This window comes from Rhodamnia argentea, chromosome 10 (genome assembly GCF_020921035.1).
Source record: "Rhodamnia argentea isolate NSW1041297 chromosome 10, ASM2092103v1, whole genome shotgun sequence".
NCBI lineage: Eukaryota > Viridiplantae > Streptophyta > Magnoliopsida > Myrtales > Myrtaceae > Rhodamnia > Rhodamnia argentea.
In genome coordinates, this window is record NC_063159.1 from 2,840,563 (window position 1) to 2,856,874 (window position 16,312).

A 16,312-nucleotide genomic window follows, 5' to 3' on the forward strand; every position below is an offset into this window, starting at 1 on the left:
ATTGATCACGTAAATGATGTAGCTTTTAAACATGTTCAATCGAGTAACGTTAGCGATTTTCCCTGCTAAAAAGTTGGACGTGACATTAATACAACATAAAATTATCGGATATGACTTGTCGAAGAATGATGCCCTTAAAGCATGTGGACTCACATCATTTAGCATTTTCCTTGACCCAAATTAACAAACTGGGGCTAAATTAGATCCAATCTAAAACCATAACCCCACATTCTCATCCGCAAATAAAAAGATTGCAGATCAATGAGAATTTGATTCTAAAATTTGCAACGGAAAGCAAGATATGGAAAATTGGCTCACCATCATCTCAACAAAAGAGGGCTCTTTTCCGAGATGGAGGTACATATTATTGCTTTTATGGGCTCTTTTCCAATATGGAGATGAATATTATTGGGGAAAATTCTAAATAAGTGCCCGAAGTGTCCTCATTTTCATAAATGGATCCGAAGTGGATCTCATTTCAAATAAAGGCTCAAAGTGCATTTATTATCTCAAATAAAGGCCTAAAGTAGACATTGCTTCAAATAAGCAACTAAATTGGCAATATTAATAGTAAATAATTGCTTGACCAAAGGGCATTTTATTCTTTTACTTTTTGTTTTTTTTTTTTCATTTTCATGTATTTTTTTTTTTATTTTTTCTTTCTTTTTGCCGGTCACCGGCCTCTAGCAATGGCCGCCCACCGGCTATGCCCGGATAGTGTTGGGCGAGGGCCATCCTTGTTGGCCATAGGCGAGGCTAGTGAGGGACAGCCACAAGTGAGGGTCACCTCACCTAGGCCCTCGCTTGTTGCAAGCCCGGGCCGGGCGAGACAACCTTCACCCACAACGACCCTCGTTGGGCAAAACGAGGCAATTTCTGGTGAGGGCCCGGTGCGCAAGGAAGGGGGGCCGGCGGCCACGGGCGGGAGGTCGCCTCCCCATGTATTTCTTTTTCTTTTTTCTTTTTTAAATTTTAATTTTTTAATTTAATTAAAATTAGGTCAAAATTGTATTTTGATGAAAATGCCCTTGATCGACCAGAATATTTAGTTGGTCGGTGAGGTCGAGTCCTTATTTGAAATGATTATCGCTACTTCGGGCCTTTATTTGAAACTGTCATGCCATTCTTTGAAACGAGATCCACTTCAGGCCGTTATTTGATAAAATGAGGGCCCTTCGAGCTATTATTTGAAAGTTTTCCATAGTATTGCTTTTATGGGCTTTGAACGCCGACAAGAATAGCTTGGATAAGATGGAATGCAGGAGAAGGTTCCATGGATGTACTAGGTATAGAGAAGGCATCATTAGTGGATCGATTAAAAAAAATAGTTAGAGCAAAAGAGGCAACTTGAGTAATTTCTGAGTAAGTTTAAAGGATTGCTAGGTGGGCGCGAATAACCCTCTTGCGGGATGATGCTTGTTCTTCACACGGGCTCTCCTAAACCCTATTGATCGCAAATTGGTTCTTCATTAGTTATTCATTGAATATTTACTCACTTACTTCACCGATTAGAAGCCAACTAAAATGTGGGAGTTCACCTTACTTTATCAAATAAGAAATTTCGGTTTGGTGACTTAGTTTCGCTAGTATTGTCTGACATTCGTTGTTGGTGTTGGAAAATTTTGTCGGGAATGGGATGAGCAACGGAATTAGACTTTGAGGCGTGATAACACTCCCTTTAAGGATTTATTTGCCTCACAACTTTACTAATGGTTTCCAGCAAATATCCTCTAGGATACAATAAAGTCTTGGTAAGAATAGCAGATAGCAATTCTGATAATTCTCCAGGATCTCTCATGGGAAACAATTGGAAATAATGGCTATATCTCTCGTTTGGAAAGAAGCAACAAAATAGAAAAAGAAGTTCTGAAAAGTTGAAATGTAAAATGAAGAGGGTCGTAATGAGAATATATAAGTGAAGAGAAGACAACTCTTCATTTCGAAAATAACTATATTTGAACGCATCTCTTCATTCCCAAAGGAGATTAATTTAGACACAATCTTTCATCTTCAAAGGAAGTTAATTCGGAAGCAATTCTTCGTGTCCAAACCGGTAGCTACATCCGAATAGACACAAACATTCCAAAGGGTATAAGAAACAAATATAAAATTCAAAATTAAATAATAGTAAAAAAAGAATTGTAACTCCTTTGCAAATAGTTGCACTATTTCGCTAATCAAAACGGTAATTTATTATTAAATTCAAAATAAAAAATAAGTATAATTCTTTTGTGAACAGTCGCATTGTTTCGCTAGGACACAACAATTATTAATAACTTTTTATTAATAATTTCGAATTTCAATAAGCAAAAAATAGTAATTGTTGATTATTGCCAAAATTAGTCCACGTGCGCATCCTTTCAACGTGGGACAAGGCACCTTTTAGTTTGTTTTACAAACAAACTACCAACAGTTGGTACCTTTCCTCTATTCATAAGACATTGCTCCATGCAATCTTTTCTGATATTTTTATTTCTAAACATGTTATATGCATAAGAACTCAAATAATAAATTAACCAATAATAAAGATATTAAAAGAAGTGAAAGAACTTTACTAAAAAAAAAAAAGATGTGAAAGAAAATAACATCGTGCAAGATTGATACAAAACCTCGTTGTATAGCCTCAAGACAAAACTCCGTGAGCTGTGCTTACGAATAAACGTACAATGGTCTAGTAAATGTAATTTCTTCATCTAGATGAGAAATAAGTTATCAACGCAAAATGATGAAACTAGCAATAATAAAAACGATCCAATTCCATCATATAATCTAAGTAGTACCGACACCGTCAAACAACACGCGACACGACACGACACAACAAGACACGACACGACACGACATACCAACACATCATTTCTCAAAAATAGATAATTTTGACACGTTCGGAGACGTTGTATTAATTATATATTTTTATATATACATAATAAATTTTCATGTATACATAAAAATATCGGTTATGAGTTTCCTCTTTCTCTTCTGATAGGGATTTACGGTTAATTTTTTTTACTGGCTAAGTATATTAATTTTAGGGTGGCTAGATATATGACTCTTTTTTTTTTTTTTTTTAATCGGAGGCTGGATATATGACTTTTTTTAATTATATATTTTTGATAAATTTATATTTTTACCTTTTATTTATTGAAAATGCTTAAAGTTGACCCTGTACGAGTTGAAATTACATGTGGGGATGCTAAACTCGAGTGTTGTTGGTGTGTCCGAAATGCTGACCACATGTTAGTAGCATATCGAAGAGTGTCGGACAAGACACAGATGCCCTCAAAGAGTGTTGGTGCTTCCTAGCATATAATATGACGATCACTAAAGTATGCTAACTTTAGTGATAGTGATCGTCATCATGCATCAAAGAATTGTATGCTACTGCTCTTTCTTCATCAGCAATAACATTCCCCAACAATCTTTATATATTATTCTTATTTTCACGAAGATGGAGATAGTGGCTGCACTAAGTGCTTGCAATCTTGACAGATAATTATTATTGTATGCTTGAGTCATCTTCTTTGTGGCATAATGGATTATTTCATGTTGCTTTACTACTTTGAAAATTGTGATTGAAAGTGGTACGATATCATGTGAAAATCTAGATAGAAAGGAATGTGAAATTTGTTTACGAGTAAAGATGACTAAGAAATCATTCTCAAAGACAGAAAGATGCGTAAATTGTTGTCTCATTGCGATAAGGATGACTTGTTAAGTAAAAATCTGATAAAATGAAGTAGTTTCAGTTTGCCTTCCATGGATTGGCAATTTGTAGCAACCCAAGGTTATTGCATATAATTCTATGTCCACTTCTCGTCCTAACTGGAAGTTGTTTCAACTGATGCTTTTCGATGTGGTGATTCCCATGTATGACCTTGCTTGCACCGTGAAAATAGAGAGATCAACATGATCGTCATTAACTTTGATCTGCTCGCCCGGTAGAACGGTGACTGGACTCGAAGGGCAGTAGCTGAAGCTCCCACAAGCAATTGCATTGAAGCGTTCACTGGCTAGCCGGACTTCCATAAGCTTCCGGCATTTCATCAAATTAATCTCCTGATATCGGATTAACAATGTCATCAAATGAGGAAGAACTTCATTAAAATAAGTGCATCGAAGTTTTGAGTATCATATGATCCTTACCCTTTGATCTTGACCGATGATTTGGCGGATGTAGTTAGTGAGACACACAGTCGATGACAATGTAAATAGATTGTCTAATCCGAACTGAAAAGCTGATGCAGCAATAACGCTTGGCCTAAACTCCGCGAAGTTGATATCTGAAACAATTCGGTTAGTCGCTCGGGGTGACTCCAAATTTTATGTGTTGCTCAAAAGGGGATCAGAAGTTCATATTGTTCTCGTTGTGATCGGATTAATTTGGATAATAGCTTATAAGCTGTTTAATGGGGTATACTTAAGGTGAACTTCATGTATTTGCAAAGTGTTATTTTTCTTTTTTTCAGTTTTGGCCACCAAGGTACGTTGGATTTGAAGAAACTAGATGCTATACCCATAAGCGAATGGAGGAGCAAGTCATTGACTTTTCTGATGAACTGCTCGTGAAGATGAGATGTCCAGAAGTCACCATTACAGGTCAGCAGCTCCACGTAGGAATACGCGGTGATGGGGCTCAGATGCCATCCTAACATCTGTAGTAGCGTCAACTCCATCCGTTGGATGGTGCTTGGCTGGAAAGAATGGTCCAGATCCTCCACCTTCACAGTGCATTAGCCATTGGTAAACAGGTGAAAGTAAAAGGAACCCTAGAACGATCAGATTGACGGACAGAGACCGATAGGATGATGATGATGATGATGATGGTCGTCACCTGAATTTCGCGTAACGAAAGTGTGCTGAGGTTCTCATTGAACTTCGACGCGACCGACAAGCATGCGATGGACACCAGTTCCACAATCCAGTGTTTCCATTCCTCGAAATTTTCAACACAGGAGAGTTATATGAAGGTAATCTAGGGTTTTGAAACCTTTGAACAACATGAACCCCAACACATTAACCAAACTGAATTAGTTGGTGGCTTTAGTCTCGTTTCTTCATTGAAAAACTTACCAATTTACGAGATAAACACAATGAAGTAATATTTTTCCAGGCATATAAGTAATCTAACAGTAACAGGTGTTCTATATGCGTACGAAAATATATGCCAATGGAACAACGTCCTATTTGAGAGGATAGTCATCCCTCGTGAAAAACTCGAGTCATTGTCACTCGATCACCGGAAAAGCTGAAAAACGTTTCCTACCTGACACTTACAAATGGAGATGAATCGATCGAAGTAGTTCGCAGCCAGGAATATCGTGCCACAGGACAGCTTCAATCTACTTCGACACTGAGAAGAAGAAATGAGAGGGAGAGGAGATTAAAGTACGTATCAAGAAGATTACCCTAATTGACAACAAGACGGTAAACCTCGCTCACGACGAAATGGTGGTAATCTATACTGTGATCAACCTTAATAAGCCACTGCATGACTCTGGCCCTAGCAGAGACCAAACCTTTCGCTTCCACACACTCCGTATAACCGGACTCGGGCATGTAAGCCATCTCCTTTTCCAAGCAGACGGCAAGTGCCGCGTCACACTCTTGTCGGGTCATACTGAACCAAGAACCGCCACGACAGACGTGCTCCGGATCGTCTGGCTTCTCGTACCTTTCGTGTGCGCGGCAATCGGAGACCGAGTAAGGGCTCACGACCCATTTCTCGTCGCAGAGCAAGCTCTCCATATCACAACTCGAACGCACACAGAGCGACAACCGAACTCTGTTCTCCACGTACGTGGTCGAAAAGGAAAGGTTTAGTCTTCAGGAAACTGTACGAGTTAGCCAACTTATAGGAAGGAGAGAGAAAATAGTACGTGGACATGGTGGTTACAAGTAGAGAGAGGGAGAGAGAGAGAGAGAGTTATAAAAACGACACGTTCGACATGAACTGGGGTAAATGCTAAGAGGGTCGGATCCAGAGATTACTTTCAAGGGGAGGGGGGGAGGCCTTAATTTTTGACCGCAGTGAACCAATTGCGTGAGAGAGCACGAGGAATGATGGGGACGATGATGAGATGGGGTCTCGATGGAGAAAATCTCAAGTGCTCCACATACTACGTGAGCCCAACGCACGGCGCCCCTTGATTTCGAAGGACCCGCGTGGGGCCCACACGATCTAAGAGCTGAGATGCGCTGGGCTCGCTCGTGGTGAGGCGGCACCCGAACAGTCGTGTTCCCGGTTTTAATACCGTGCATGCGTTGTTTCACGTAAGCATGGAGAAAGAGAGCAGCGCTGATTCGCCCGTGGGCCGGGTGGGGCCCACCCTTAAACCCTCGTCCAGTCGCTTTTGACAGTTGGGTGTGGTGGGGGCCCCCACCCCGTAGCTGGCCCTTCGAGCCTCTTCCCTCTCGTCCTCATGATCATGAGAAGCGTCCTTGGCTATGGCTGAGCACAGCGCTCCGGATTCATCCTCGACCAGCCGGTCCCGATCCTTCCACTCCGGTATGCATCTGGAAATCAATCACCGTAACGCCGGCCTTAGAAATTCTTGATCCACTTCGGAGAACTCAAGGATAAAGTGTGCCGATCCCGTGTTCGCTCGAGAGCCGGCTCGTTCGCATCGATTCCCAAACCCGTCCACCATTATTTCCAAAAACTTGACATTATTTCCTTTGTGGCCACTACTATACATATTCGAGTTTAGAAAGAAACAATTACTTGAGCAATGTAATATTTTCTCAAGGCAAAATGACACAAATGGTATTTATACATTGACCTAATATGTAATTTGGTCGCTGAACTTTTAATTTATTCATTATGGTTCTCAAACTTTAGCCCAACGTGCAACGTGGTTTATGAAATTTTAATTTGTTTAATATAGTCTATAAACTTTTTGTACAAGTTTAATTTAATCCCTAAACAATATGAAAACGTTTAATGATGTCCTCGATATTAAATTAGTAGAATGGTTATATTGAGTATTTTCCTATAGTTTAAATATTACAGAGAACTTATACTAAAATTTCGGGAACCATATTGAACAAATTAAAAGTTCAGGGACCACATTGGATATTAGATCAAAGTTCGGAGGTCAAATTAAATAAATTAAAAGTTTATGAATCACATTGTATATTGTGCTAAATTTATGGATCATTTCCTGTATTATCCCTTCAATATTAAAATCTAGCGATTACTTAAAAAACAGAAAATAACAGTAATAAGAGAAGCATTCTCTTATATGCAGCTACGCACTTTTTGCTCTGCTCTGCTCTTGAGTCAATCCAGCAGGACCACCGCCAAAAAAATCTGACCAAGGCCATTCCCTCAACAACAACGAAGCAGCTTTATATGTCCAAAAGCATCAAACATTCCTGAACATTTTCCAGGGTTCATGTTTCTGCCGTCTCTCGCTCCAATGCCTTTTGACTTCTCAAAAGAGTTCGTGGGTGCGTTTGCGTTCCCTTCCTAAATGCTTTGCCGCGCTTGAAAAGATAAACAGAGGAATCACCCCATTCTCAATAATTCCACTTCTTAGCCACATCCACCTATTTCTTTGCCTTCAATCAGTTCACGTTAGAGATCCTCTTCTGGTATTACCATTCTTCACAAAACTCATTGGATCATAATACGAACTTTTGTGTTGTGCGAAGCTAGCATGCTTCGAAAGAAGGCACGACAATCATCTAGACTCACTTGTATGAACAATAGAAGTGGCAAAACGAATCTCGAACTCATATATTAATACATACTTAATTATGTGAGTTATAAATTGGTTGCATTAAGTTTTGAAAATAAGTTTAAGTTGGTTATACATGGATTAGTTAATAAGTTAATATGTCTTAAATGAGTTTTATATGGGTGATAAATGAGTTAATTATCTAATAAGTTCAAATGAGTCATAAACAAGTTAGTTTTTGAATTTTTTGAATTTTTGAATTTTTCTCCTTTCTTTATTTTCTTTCTTTCTACTAAATCCGGCAAGGGTTGCTGGCCGCCACCATTCATCGTCCAATCGCCGATGGCCGCTGCAGCCATCGATGGTCACCGGTCGTCGGTGGTCCCCGGACATCGATCGACAACCCTCATTGAATGAGGAAGGAAAAAAAAAGAAAAGAAATAAATAAAAAATATACAAGAATGATATAAAAAAAAAAGTATACCTCAAATAACAATATTTTTAGACAAAAAAAAAGTGACAATACTTTTAGACAAAAAGAAAGTGACAATATTTGTGTACGGCCCTCATTTTAGTGCCAAAATTTTTCATCAACTCACTTAAGTGCCAAATAAAAAAAAATAATCATTTAAGTGCACCAACGAGAGATTCCAACCAAAATAAATACGAGACATTTTTATTTAAAATAATTTAGTGACATGGCATTTTTGGTTTAAACAATTTAGTGACATGGCTTTTTTAAATAAAAAATCAATTCCACGTGTGCAAAGAGAATGATGTCGTTCGATCGACGTGGCTAGGATGTCTTAAAATTATAGCACTTAAGTGATCACATTTTATAACTTATGGCACATAAGTGATCATTTTCAGTAAAACTTGGCATTCAAACGATAATAATTTACAATTTATGACATTAAAAGTCACTATATGAAATTGGCTAAACGGCGTCGTTTGTGCTTTGGAAGCCGACTAGGATCTCCGGTGAGCCAAATAGGGTTAGTTAATTAATAAAAAATTGTCACGTATGATTTCCAGCTAAGCTCACCCGAGTTGGCACTGAAATAACTGTTTTTCAAAAAAATTGACACCTAAGTGATTTGGAAAAAAATTTTTGGCACCAAAGTTAGTGCCATACACAAATATTATCACTTGATATGTCTTTTTGCCTAAAAAATCATAATTTATTTAAAAATTCATAAAAATTATCCACAGTGTTTTGGCAATATGTGTTTCTTTAAAATTTTGTAAGAAACAAAATTTTCTAAACTTGATTTAATATTGAAGTGTTTTAGCAGTATGTGTCAAGTTGGTGTGAGTTGTTAGATATGTATTGTATGAAAAGGGTCAAAACAAGTTAAACGATTCATATGGGTTGGATCCTTTTCAACCCAACTCGACCTACCCATGTAACTACTTTAATGAACAATAACAAATGGGCGTGGAACTTGCAGTTTACTGTAGATGGAAAGATAACAAAAGAGCCATAGGTATTATCCCATAGTCGGATAGAGCCCGACGTGTCCAAGCGTGGACAAAACGAGAAAGCTGGAACTTGACAAAGGAAGTGGAAGCTACAGTCCCTTGGCTTCCGCAACATGGTTTTGGAAAGTGATTGTGAGTTGGGGTGAGTATGACAGCCTGAATTTCCGCAAGTTGGATTATTAAGTGAAATAGCCAATTATGGATGAAAACGAATGATGATTACGCTTTGAAAAGTTTAATGAGGGACAAAATGAAGTGATGAGGCCATTGATATGGATGATAAGTTTTGGACTGATGAGCACGGTATTTCAGTTTGGAGGTCATGTGATGGAACGACATAAATTTTGGTCCTGAAATTTAATCCACTTCCCCGCCACCTCACCCACCCCTTATATAATATAAGTCCTTACTTCCTCTGTTTCCTTCGTTTTACTTTAATCCTCTCTTCTCCCTCCTGAATTCCGCCCCTTCCCCCGAGAACCCTTTCCTTCTCCTCTCTCTCTCTCTCTCTCTCTCTCTCTCATACCTGCAACACCTCTACCTGACGCTACCGTCCCACCCTCCAACTCAAGATGACAACAGCTCGGCCGTGGAGAGCCCTCTCTTCCCCTTGGTTCAGCCCTCCTTTGTTAGTTGCTCGCTCACTCTCCCCTCCCTCATCTCGATCGTGTGCAAACAAGAAAAGAATGAGATGGCCCGAAATTGTTCTTGGACCAATTCAGCTCCTGTTTCCTTCGTAAACGACCCTGAGGCAAGTATCCCTCTATCTTCATCCTTTTCCTACCCAATTGTCCATTATTTTAGTTCAAATCGTCGAATTGAAAAATGGGTATCTTGATAAGGAATTTGAGTTGCATGTAAGAGCAAACGGCTTTTATTGGACAATCCATCGCTTGCTTTAGTGTCTGTGCATCTTGGGTAAGCTGATTCCAGAGTTTAATCATGGGGTTTGTTGACAAATCGAGGTGAATTGAGGTTGGATCCAAAGAGGGTGATTTGGGCGAACAGGGAAGGCCCCACCTTTGGATTTTGGAGCAACAGATCGAGCTTCGTTATCTTAAGCGTAGGACCTAAGACAAGTAGAATTTATAATCCTTTCCACTAGATTAACTATTAGTCTACTGATTGGGTGTGACGATGCCGGTTGTGTTTAATTTTTTTTGTTTGAGATGTCATACGCATTTGGGTGTTTGGTCATGTAGTGGACTAGGTGTGTGAAATGCTTCTTGGTTTGTATACCGGGTGAAATGTCAGGAATTAGTCATTGATCTACATGTAGGGGCGTTCGGCCAAGTGGCCTTGTGGTGTGTATGGCTCGGTTGAGTTCTGCCTATTGGAATCGTAGTATCTGGTGGGTTGAGATTGTCAAGTCGTGACATCAATTGCATTACATCTAAAGTATCGCAGCATGCATTGTCCCTGTGGCCTGAAAGGTAGCGAACGAGTAAAGTATGGTCGATGGTTTTTCTTGATAAGTGCAAAGTTGGTCGTGTACGGGGATCGATGGTTGTTCTGCACAAAACAGGAATAAGTGAATCGAGGCATCTACCTATGTCCCGACGATGATATTTTATGTCCGCATGTGTTCGAATGATTACCTCGTGGGGGATTGATGGAAATCGGGAAGTTCATAGCCTGCGTCCTATTGGAATGGAGCCCTAGAGCAGGGGAAATCGAGGCTTGTGTCCCTCGAGAGAAAATGAGAATTGGGTCCCTCATGATTCCCATGGCCGGTGTCCTATGAACGAAAAGCTGGAGTAAAACACAGAATTGAGGCCTATGCCCCTTGGATTATAAAATAAGGCCTATGTCCCATGGTATTTGTCACACCCCGATCTCTAGGTACAAAACAACTCTACCAAAATGCCTTAGGTTATAAAGGACAACGTCCCATGCACGTCATCAACCCATTTTTTTTTTTTATCTTTTTATTAAACACATGTGGAATGTGCAACTCCCAAACAATAGTTTAAACAACGGGGATGGATAAGCAGGACATCACATCAATCAGCAACAACCAACTTAGCAAAAGACTACAATTTTCATTAATAGATAATCATTAACCCTACGGAAGTTACAGCATATACAACCTCATACTTCGAGGCGGCTTTCTAAGACCAGCAAAAAGATAGTTGGTCAATGCAAAGTTAATGTCATATCTACTCCAAAGGAGGGGTCACGTCACCCTCATCATCCATACCAACAAATCTCCACAAAGGGTCTCTTCGACTACAGCTACTCAACGGTAATATTCGGGCGTAGGGTTGCGGTTCGGGTCAGAGTTAGGGTCCTTCACCTCTTCGTCGGGGGTATCTATGTCCATAGGGTGCCAAGCTTAGATCTTAGGGGTCGCGGTAGGCGTTCTCTTTATCCACGGATCGGCCCGTAAAGATCATCACCATGACGCACAAATTAGGCTTTGAAGTAGTAGGGCACTAGCTGTTCCTACCCCTCCTCTACCCGGAAGGTCGTCACGTGATGCCCCATACTCGATCCGTACCTGGAACAGGATGGTACGTGATATCAAATGATTGGTTGAGGGGGACACTAAACCTAACCGGACGCACTCCCATTGCCTTGGTCTTGAAAAAGGTCAATAACAACATTGTAAGATACAAAATCTCTGTGAGTCAACACTTGAGCCCGATTAGGGCTCTTATTCGCTTAGGGGCGACCTAAACATGCATTACAAGTCGATAACGGATCAATAGCATGCGGCTTACGCAGCGTTCTAGCTATCACGAGCGCAGGCACAACCCAACAATAATCATCAATCACGTGTAAGCTTACCCCATCTTGGTTTACATATATGCAATACTCGACATCGCTTAATAGTCGTGCAAACCAAGACATACAATCAGAACACTCATCACAACTTGCATGCACAATGTACTACACGTGTTTCGGTTATTAAAGGCTACTCGACCCGGCACACTAGACAGTTGGTGCTCAAGACACTAGGTAATTGGTGCCCTTCTAACATGACTAGGCATCGTTCCATTCCTTTAGCAACGGCGATCGATAAGTCGTATGATTCCGATCGACACGATACGAATTTATTAAGCATTCCCGTAAGAAGTGTTGATCCATCACAAGCCGTGGCAAGCATTCGATCGCCTCGACGACATGGACCGTGGGGTATCCAATAAGTCGTGGGATTCTGATCGGTACAATACAAACATATCGCATATCCATCATATGACCACACAAGCATGCCATACAACCAGCCAGTTTTTATATTTACATTTAATTCATTGTTCACATAGTCATGCTTAACACACGGCCCAAAGCTATTTTTCATGCTCAAATATGCAATTTGACTCTACATATGGTCACATGAATGCACAATTTATCTACTAGACCTTGTATCTTATATAGGGTGATTAATTATCGTATATATATAATATATACACAACCAATACACGGTATGGGTTGGTTTGGGTCGGACTCTGCAAGCTTGGATCATGACAGCTTGAACTTGGGTCGGGTCGGGTTCGGATCTTGGGCGGCAAGTAGTGGTTGGGCGGCAGCAGCAGCTACGGATCGGTGGCCGAGGTGGTGGCCATCGACGATGAAGCGTGAGGAGGCGGTAGCTCGGGCTCGAGGGGTCTCGGGTGCAGGGGTCAAGAGGTTGAGGTCGCGAGGTTGCGGGGCTTGGAGCGGCGGTTAGGCGAGGTCGGCGGGGCTGCGTCGAGGTAGTGAGGGCGGCGCGCGACGGCAAGACGAGCCGAAGAGGGTAGCGCAAGGTGGGGCTAGCCGAGAGAGAGGAGGATGGGTTGCGGATGGAAGTGGTGGCGGCGCGGCTTCGAGGAACCGCAGCAAACGACGGTGGCTAATGGACCACATGAAGCCAACGGGCCGGGCGACAACGACGATGGTAAATGGAGGTTATAAGGTGGAGGCAGGTGGCGTCGCGGATGAGGAGAAGGATAAGGTCGGGCGATCGAAAGAAGGGTCGGTGAGAGAGAGGAAGAGAGAGATGTAAGTGAGAGAGAGATTTGATTGGTTGGTGGCAATGTGAGACGGTGAAAGACAAGGGGGCCCACGGGTCAAGGGTCAACTCAAGTTTGATTTTTTATTTTATTTTGTAGTGCATAATATTTAAGGGTAAAACGGTCATTTGGTATTTCGAGACTGGTTAGTCATTTGGCACGAGGGACTAATGGCAATTTGGTATTTTTACAGCTAGGGTTCGGTCGGGGCTAGGCTTAGGCACGAAGGGTTATGGTACTACGATCTGATGGCTTGACTACCCGAGCTTGACTTTCTCCGACCAACATATCAAGATAATTCAATTATTGTCTTTTAAATCCTCAAAAATCTAATATTATTTAACAGGCTGGAATTCATGATTTAAAATTCATCGAATCCAGTTTTTTTACTAATGTTGAAATTTCGAAACGTCACAACTTTCCCCTTCTTAAGAAATTTTGTTCCCAAAATTACACTACTATTACAACCTTTCAAAAAGAAAAGGATAATCATTCTTCATAACCTTTTCACTTTTGCACATTACTCCTTTCGTCCCGTGGTGTTGCCAAACCACTTTGACCAAGAGGATCGTCTTGTTTCAAAACACTTGCTCTTTCTTATCTACGCCCGCAACACCTCCACCCGACGCTACTGCTCCACCCTCCAGCTCAAGATAACAACTCGGCCCTCGAGAGCCCTTTATTCCCCGGGTTCAACCCTCCTTCGCTTTGACGCCCTCGCTGGCCAACGCGAGGGCCGCAATCCTTCGCCCGGATCCGGGTTACGTTCACCCGGCACAAATGCGGGCGAGGGCTTGCAATCCTTGCTTGTGGCCGACAAGGGTTTACGGTCCTCACCTGTGGTTGGCAAGTGTCGGCTAGAGAGGATCGCTGGCCCTCTAAAAAAAAAAAAAAAAAGTAAAGAAAATAAAAAGAAAAAACCAAAAAAATCACAAAAAATAAAAATATTTAAAAATATGCACGTTAGCGCCGCCAAGGGCAACATAAGACAACCGACATCCATGTCAATAACTTTTTTGCCAAAATTGGTCGGATTGACGCAAATGCAAAAGGTTAATGGCTAAATTGGTACAATTGAAAGGTTTAATATTGAATTGGTACCAATGCAAAAAGTTTAGAAATTTTTGGACACTTTTCGTAATAAAGATGCTTAGTTGCATTTCTTTCTGACGTATAAATTTTTTTTCCCATATATATGTCAATTTCATTATTTAACATGTGTTGATATGATGCCATGTGAAAGAATAATGACTACAAAATCCAATGGAAAACTAGTCCATCATCAATTAGCACCGCACCCCCGATCATGTAAACATTTATTTAACAAATGATCGATAATAATACTCCTTTTTTTCTTTTAATGTTGGGAATTCTCACTTGTAGCTCTTTAACCGAGAGGATGCGTATGAAAAGGACAAACAAAAACTGATGCAAAAAAGAACAGAATGGAAGGTGAAGCCATTCTAATTCATGAAAACAAGAAACAGGTACAATTGCCCTAGTAGATTATAGAAGCAACATCATCAAGTGCAAGCAAAGCCAACACCAAACTTTTGGAGTTCAAGATACATGGAATAGAAGAAACAAAAAAGGAATTATTTATTCTAGAGCCGACCTTGAAACTAATCACCCTTACTTAACTGTGTTACAACTTTCCAACTAAACTATGTTAAATCACGAGAGAGACATTATGAGAAGATGAGGTATCATATAAGTGAAGGGTTGTAACGCCAACCAATTCGTAACGATCGCACAGATAATAGAAAAAAAATAGACGACGCACAGTTCATCCAGATTCACCCCGGAATAGGGCTACGTCCTATAAATAGATTTCACTATGATTTTTGGTTTACAGTTGCATAACTCGTTACAATGATCAGCCAAAAAACGGGTAAATATATATGCCATAAACGGGCCTAAAATCTCAACGGGTTTGGGCTTTTGTTTAAGTTAGCCTATTTGTTGACCGGGCAATGGGACACCCGTATCGGGGGCGCTGCCCCCGAACTCTTGCATTCTGTGCGTAGGAGTCACATGTCGTCGGATCGTACTTCAGTTTCCCTAAGCTCACGTGGGCGTACCCGATGTGAGAAATAAGGGTCCCCGAAGCATTCGCCAACTCCAATAATAATCACGTTAAAATGATGTTTCGACACAAGTTGTGTTGATACATATAACGTGCTTACATAGTCTGAATAAATTAAACGTGTCTAATAGTACCAATAACATGCCAAAGCACGCAACATGCTAGATATGTTTATGATTCATGTACAAATAGGCATGTGGAAATATTCAACCCCAATTAAAGAGGGATCGACAGCAATTGGCACGATTCTGTAACTAGACTTTGATTTCTTAAATATAAAGATACGTAAATTATATACAAGATGCAGGGAAAATTGTGGTTTTTTTTCTAATTTAATTTTTTTTTAAAATATTTACAAAATTATTTTTTAAAAATAAATATTTACAAGTTGGGGCCTCGCTTGGCAGTTGGGTTGCCGAGCGAGGCCCGTTCGGCTGGGCCCAGGCCCAGCTGCTAGGCAGCCCATCTGCTCGGCGACCCAGCTGCCGAGAGGGGTAGGGCTTCTTTTTTTTTTTTTTAATTTCCTTTTTTTAAGTATTTTAATTATTTAAAAAAATACGAAATTTAAAAAAAAAAAATGTGGGCCGGCTATATTGTAAATTTCGTATTTTTTAATTATTGATACTTAGAATATTTATTTTATTTATAATTTTTTTCTTGTGAAGCTTATATATTTATAACATTATTAGCAATAATTAATGTAAACATTTATTAAGATTTATAATTAATAAATAATGTTGTCATATAATGTAATATAGCCGTTGGAATATGTTGGAAACTGCAATAATAGATAGATGGGAAACCGCAGCAAAATAGTTAAAAACTGCATGGAAAGATTAAAAACCGCAGCAAAAGAGTGGAAACGAGTAAAGAAAGGACAAAACTTTGGAAGATCATATCTCATTGCTCGGGCGTCCGTTTGAGACGATTTTTTTTTTATTTCACGTAATTTTTCGAGAGGAATCCATTGGTAAACAACCGTAGGTGGTTTGGCCCGGCTTTTTCCCCAAAAAATGTCGTTTTCCTTGTCAATTTTGCATTTTCTCCCTTCGGTGCTACTTCTCGATATCGAACGA

At 40.3% G+C, this 16,312-nt stretch overlaps 1 protein-coding gene across 1 annotated transcript; it reads right to left on the reverse strand.

Annotated features, from left to right (window-relative positions):
* Positions 1-3,786: 3,786 nt before the first annotated feature.
* On the reverse strand, positions 3,787-5,772 carry LOC115739897 (putative cyclin-D7-1). The gene is made up of 6 exons (XM_030673193.2): positions 5,470-5,772; positions 5,261-5,347; positions 4,829-4,930; positions 4,511-4,715; positions 4,141-4,277; positions 3,787-4,053 (listed from the first exon to the last, which is right to left on the reverse strand). The coding sequence occupies exons 1-6, from the start codon at positions 5,740-5,742 to the stop codon at positions 3,832-3,834; spliced, it is 1,026 nt and encodes a 341-aa protein (XP_030529053.1). The 5' UTR covers positions 5,743-5,772; the 3' UTR covers positions 3,787-3,831.
* Positions 5,773-16,312: the final 10,540 nt, after the last annotated feature.

What these genes read in the sequence shown, in the direction of transcription:
- LOC115739897 (XM_030673193.2), bottom strand. Translation starts at nt 5,742, where the DNA reads ATGGAGAGCTTGCTCTGCGACGAGAAATGGGTCGTGAGCCCTTACTCG. An exon ending in TCATGCAGTGGCTTATTAAG is followed by an intron (nt 5,348 to 5,469) that starts GTTGATCACAGT and finishes TCTTCTTCTCAG; the next exon opens with TGTCGAAGTAGATTGAAGCT. An exon ending in TTTCGTTACGCGAAATTCAG is followed by an intron (nt 4,716 to 4,828) that starts GTGACGACCATC and finishes TGCACTGTGAAG; the next exon opens with GTGGAGGATCTGGACCATTC.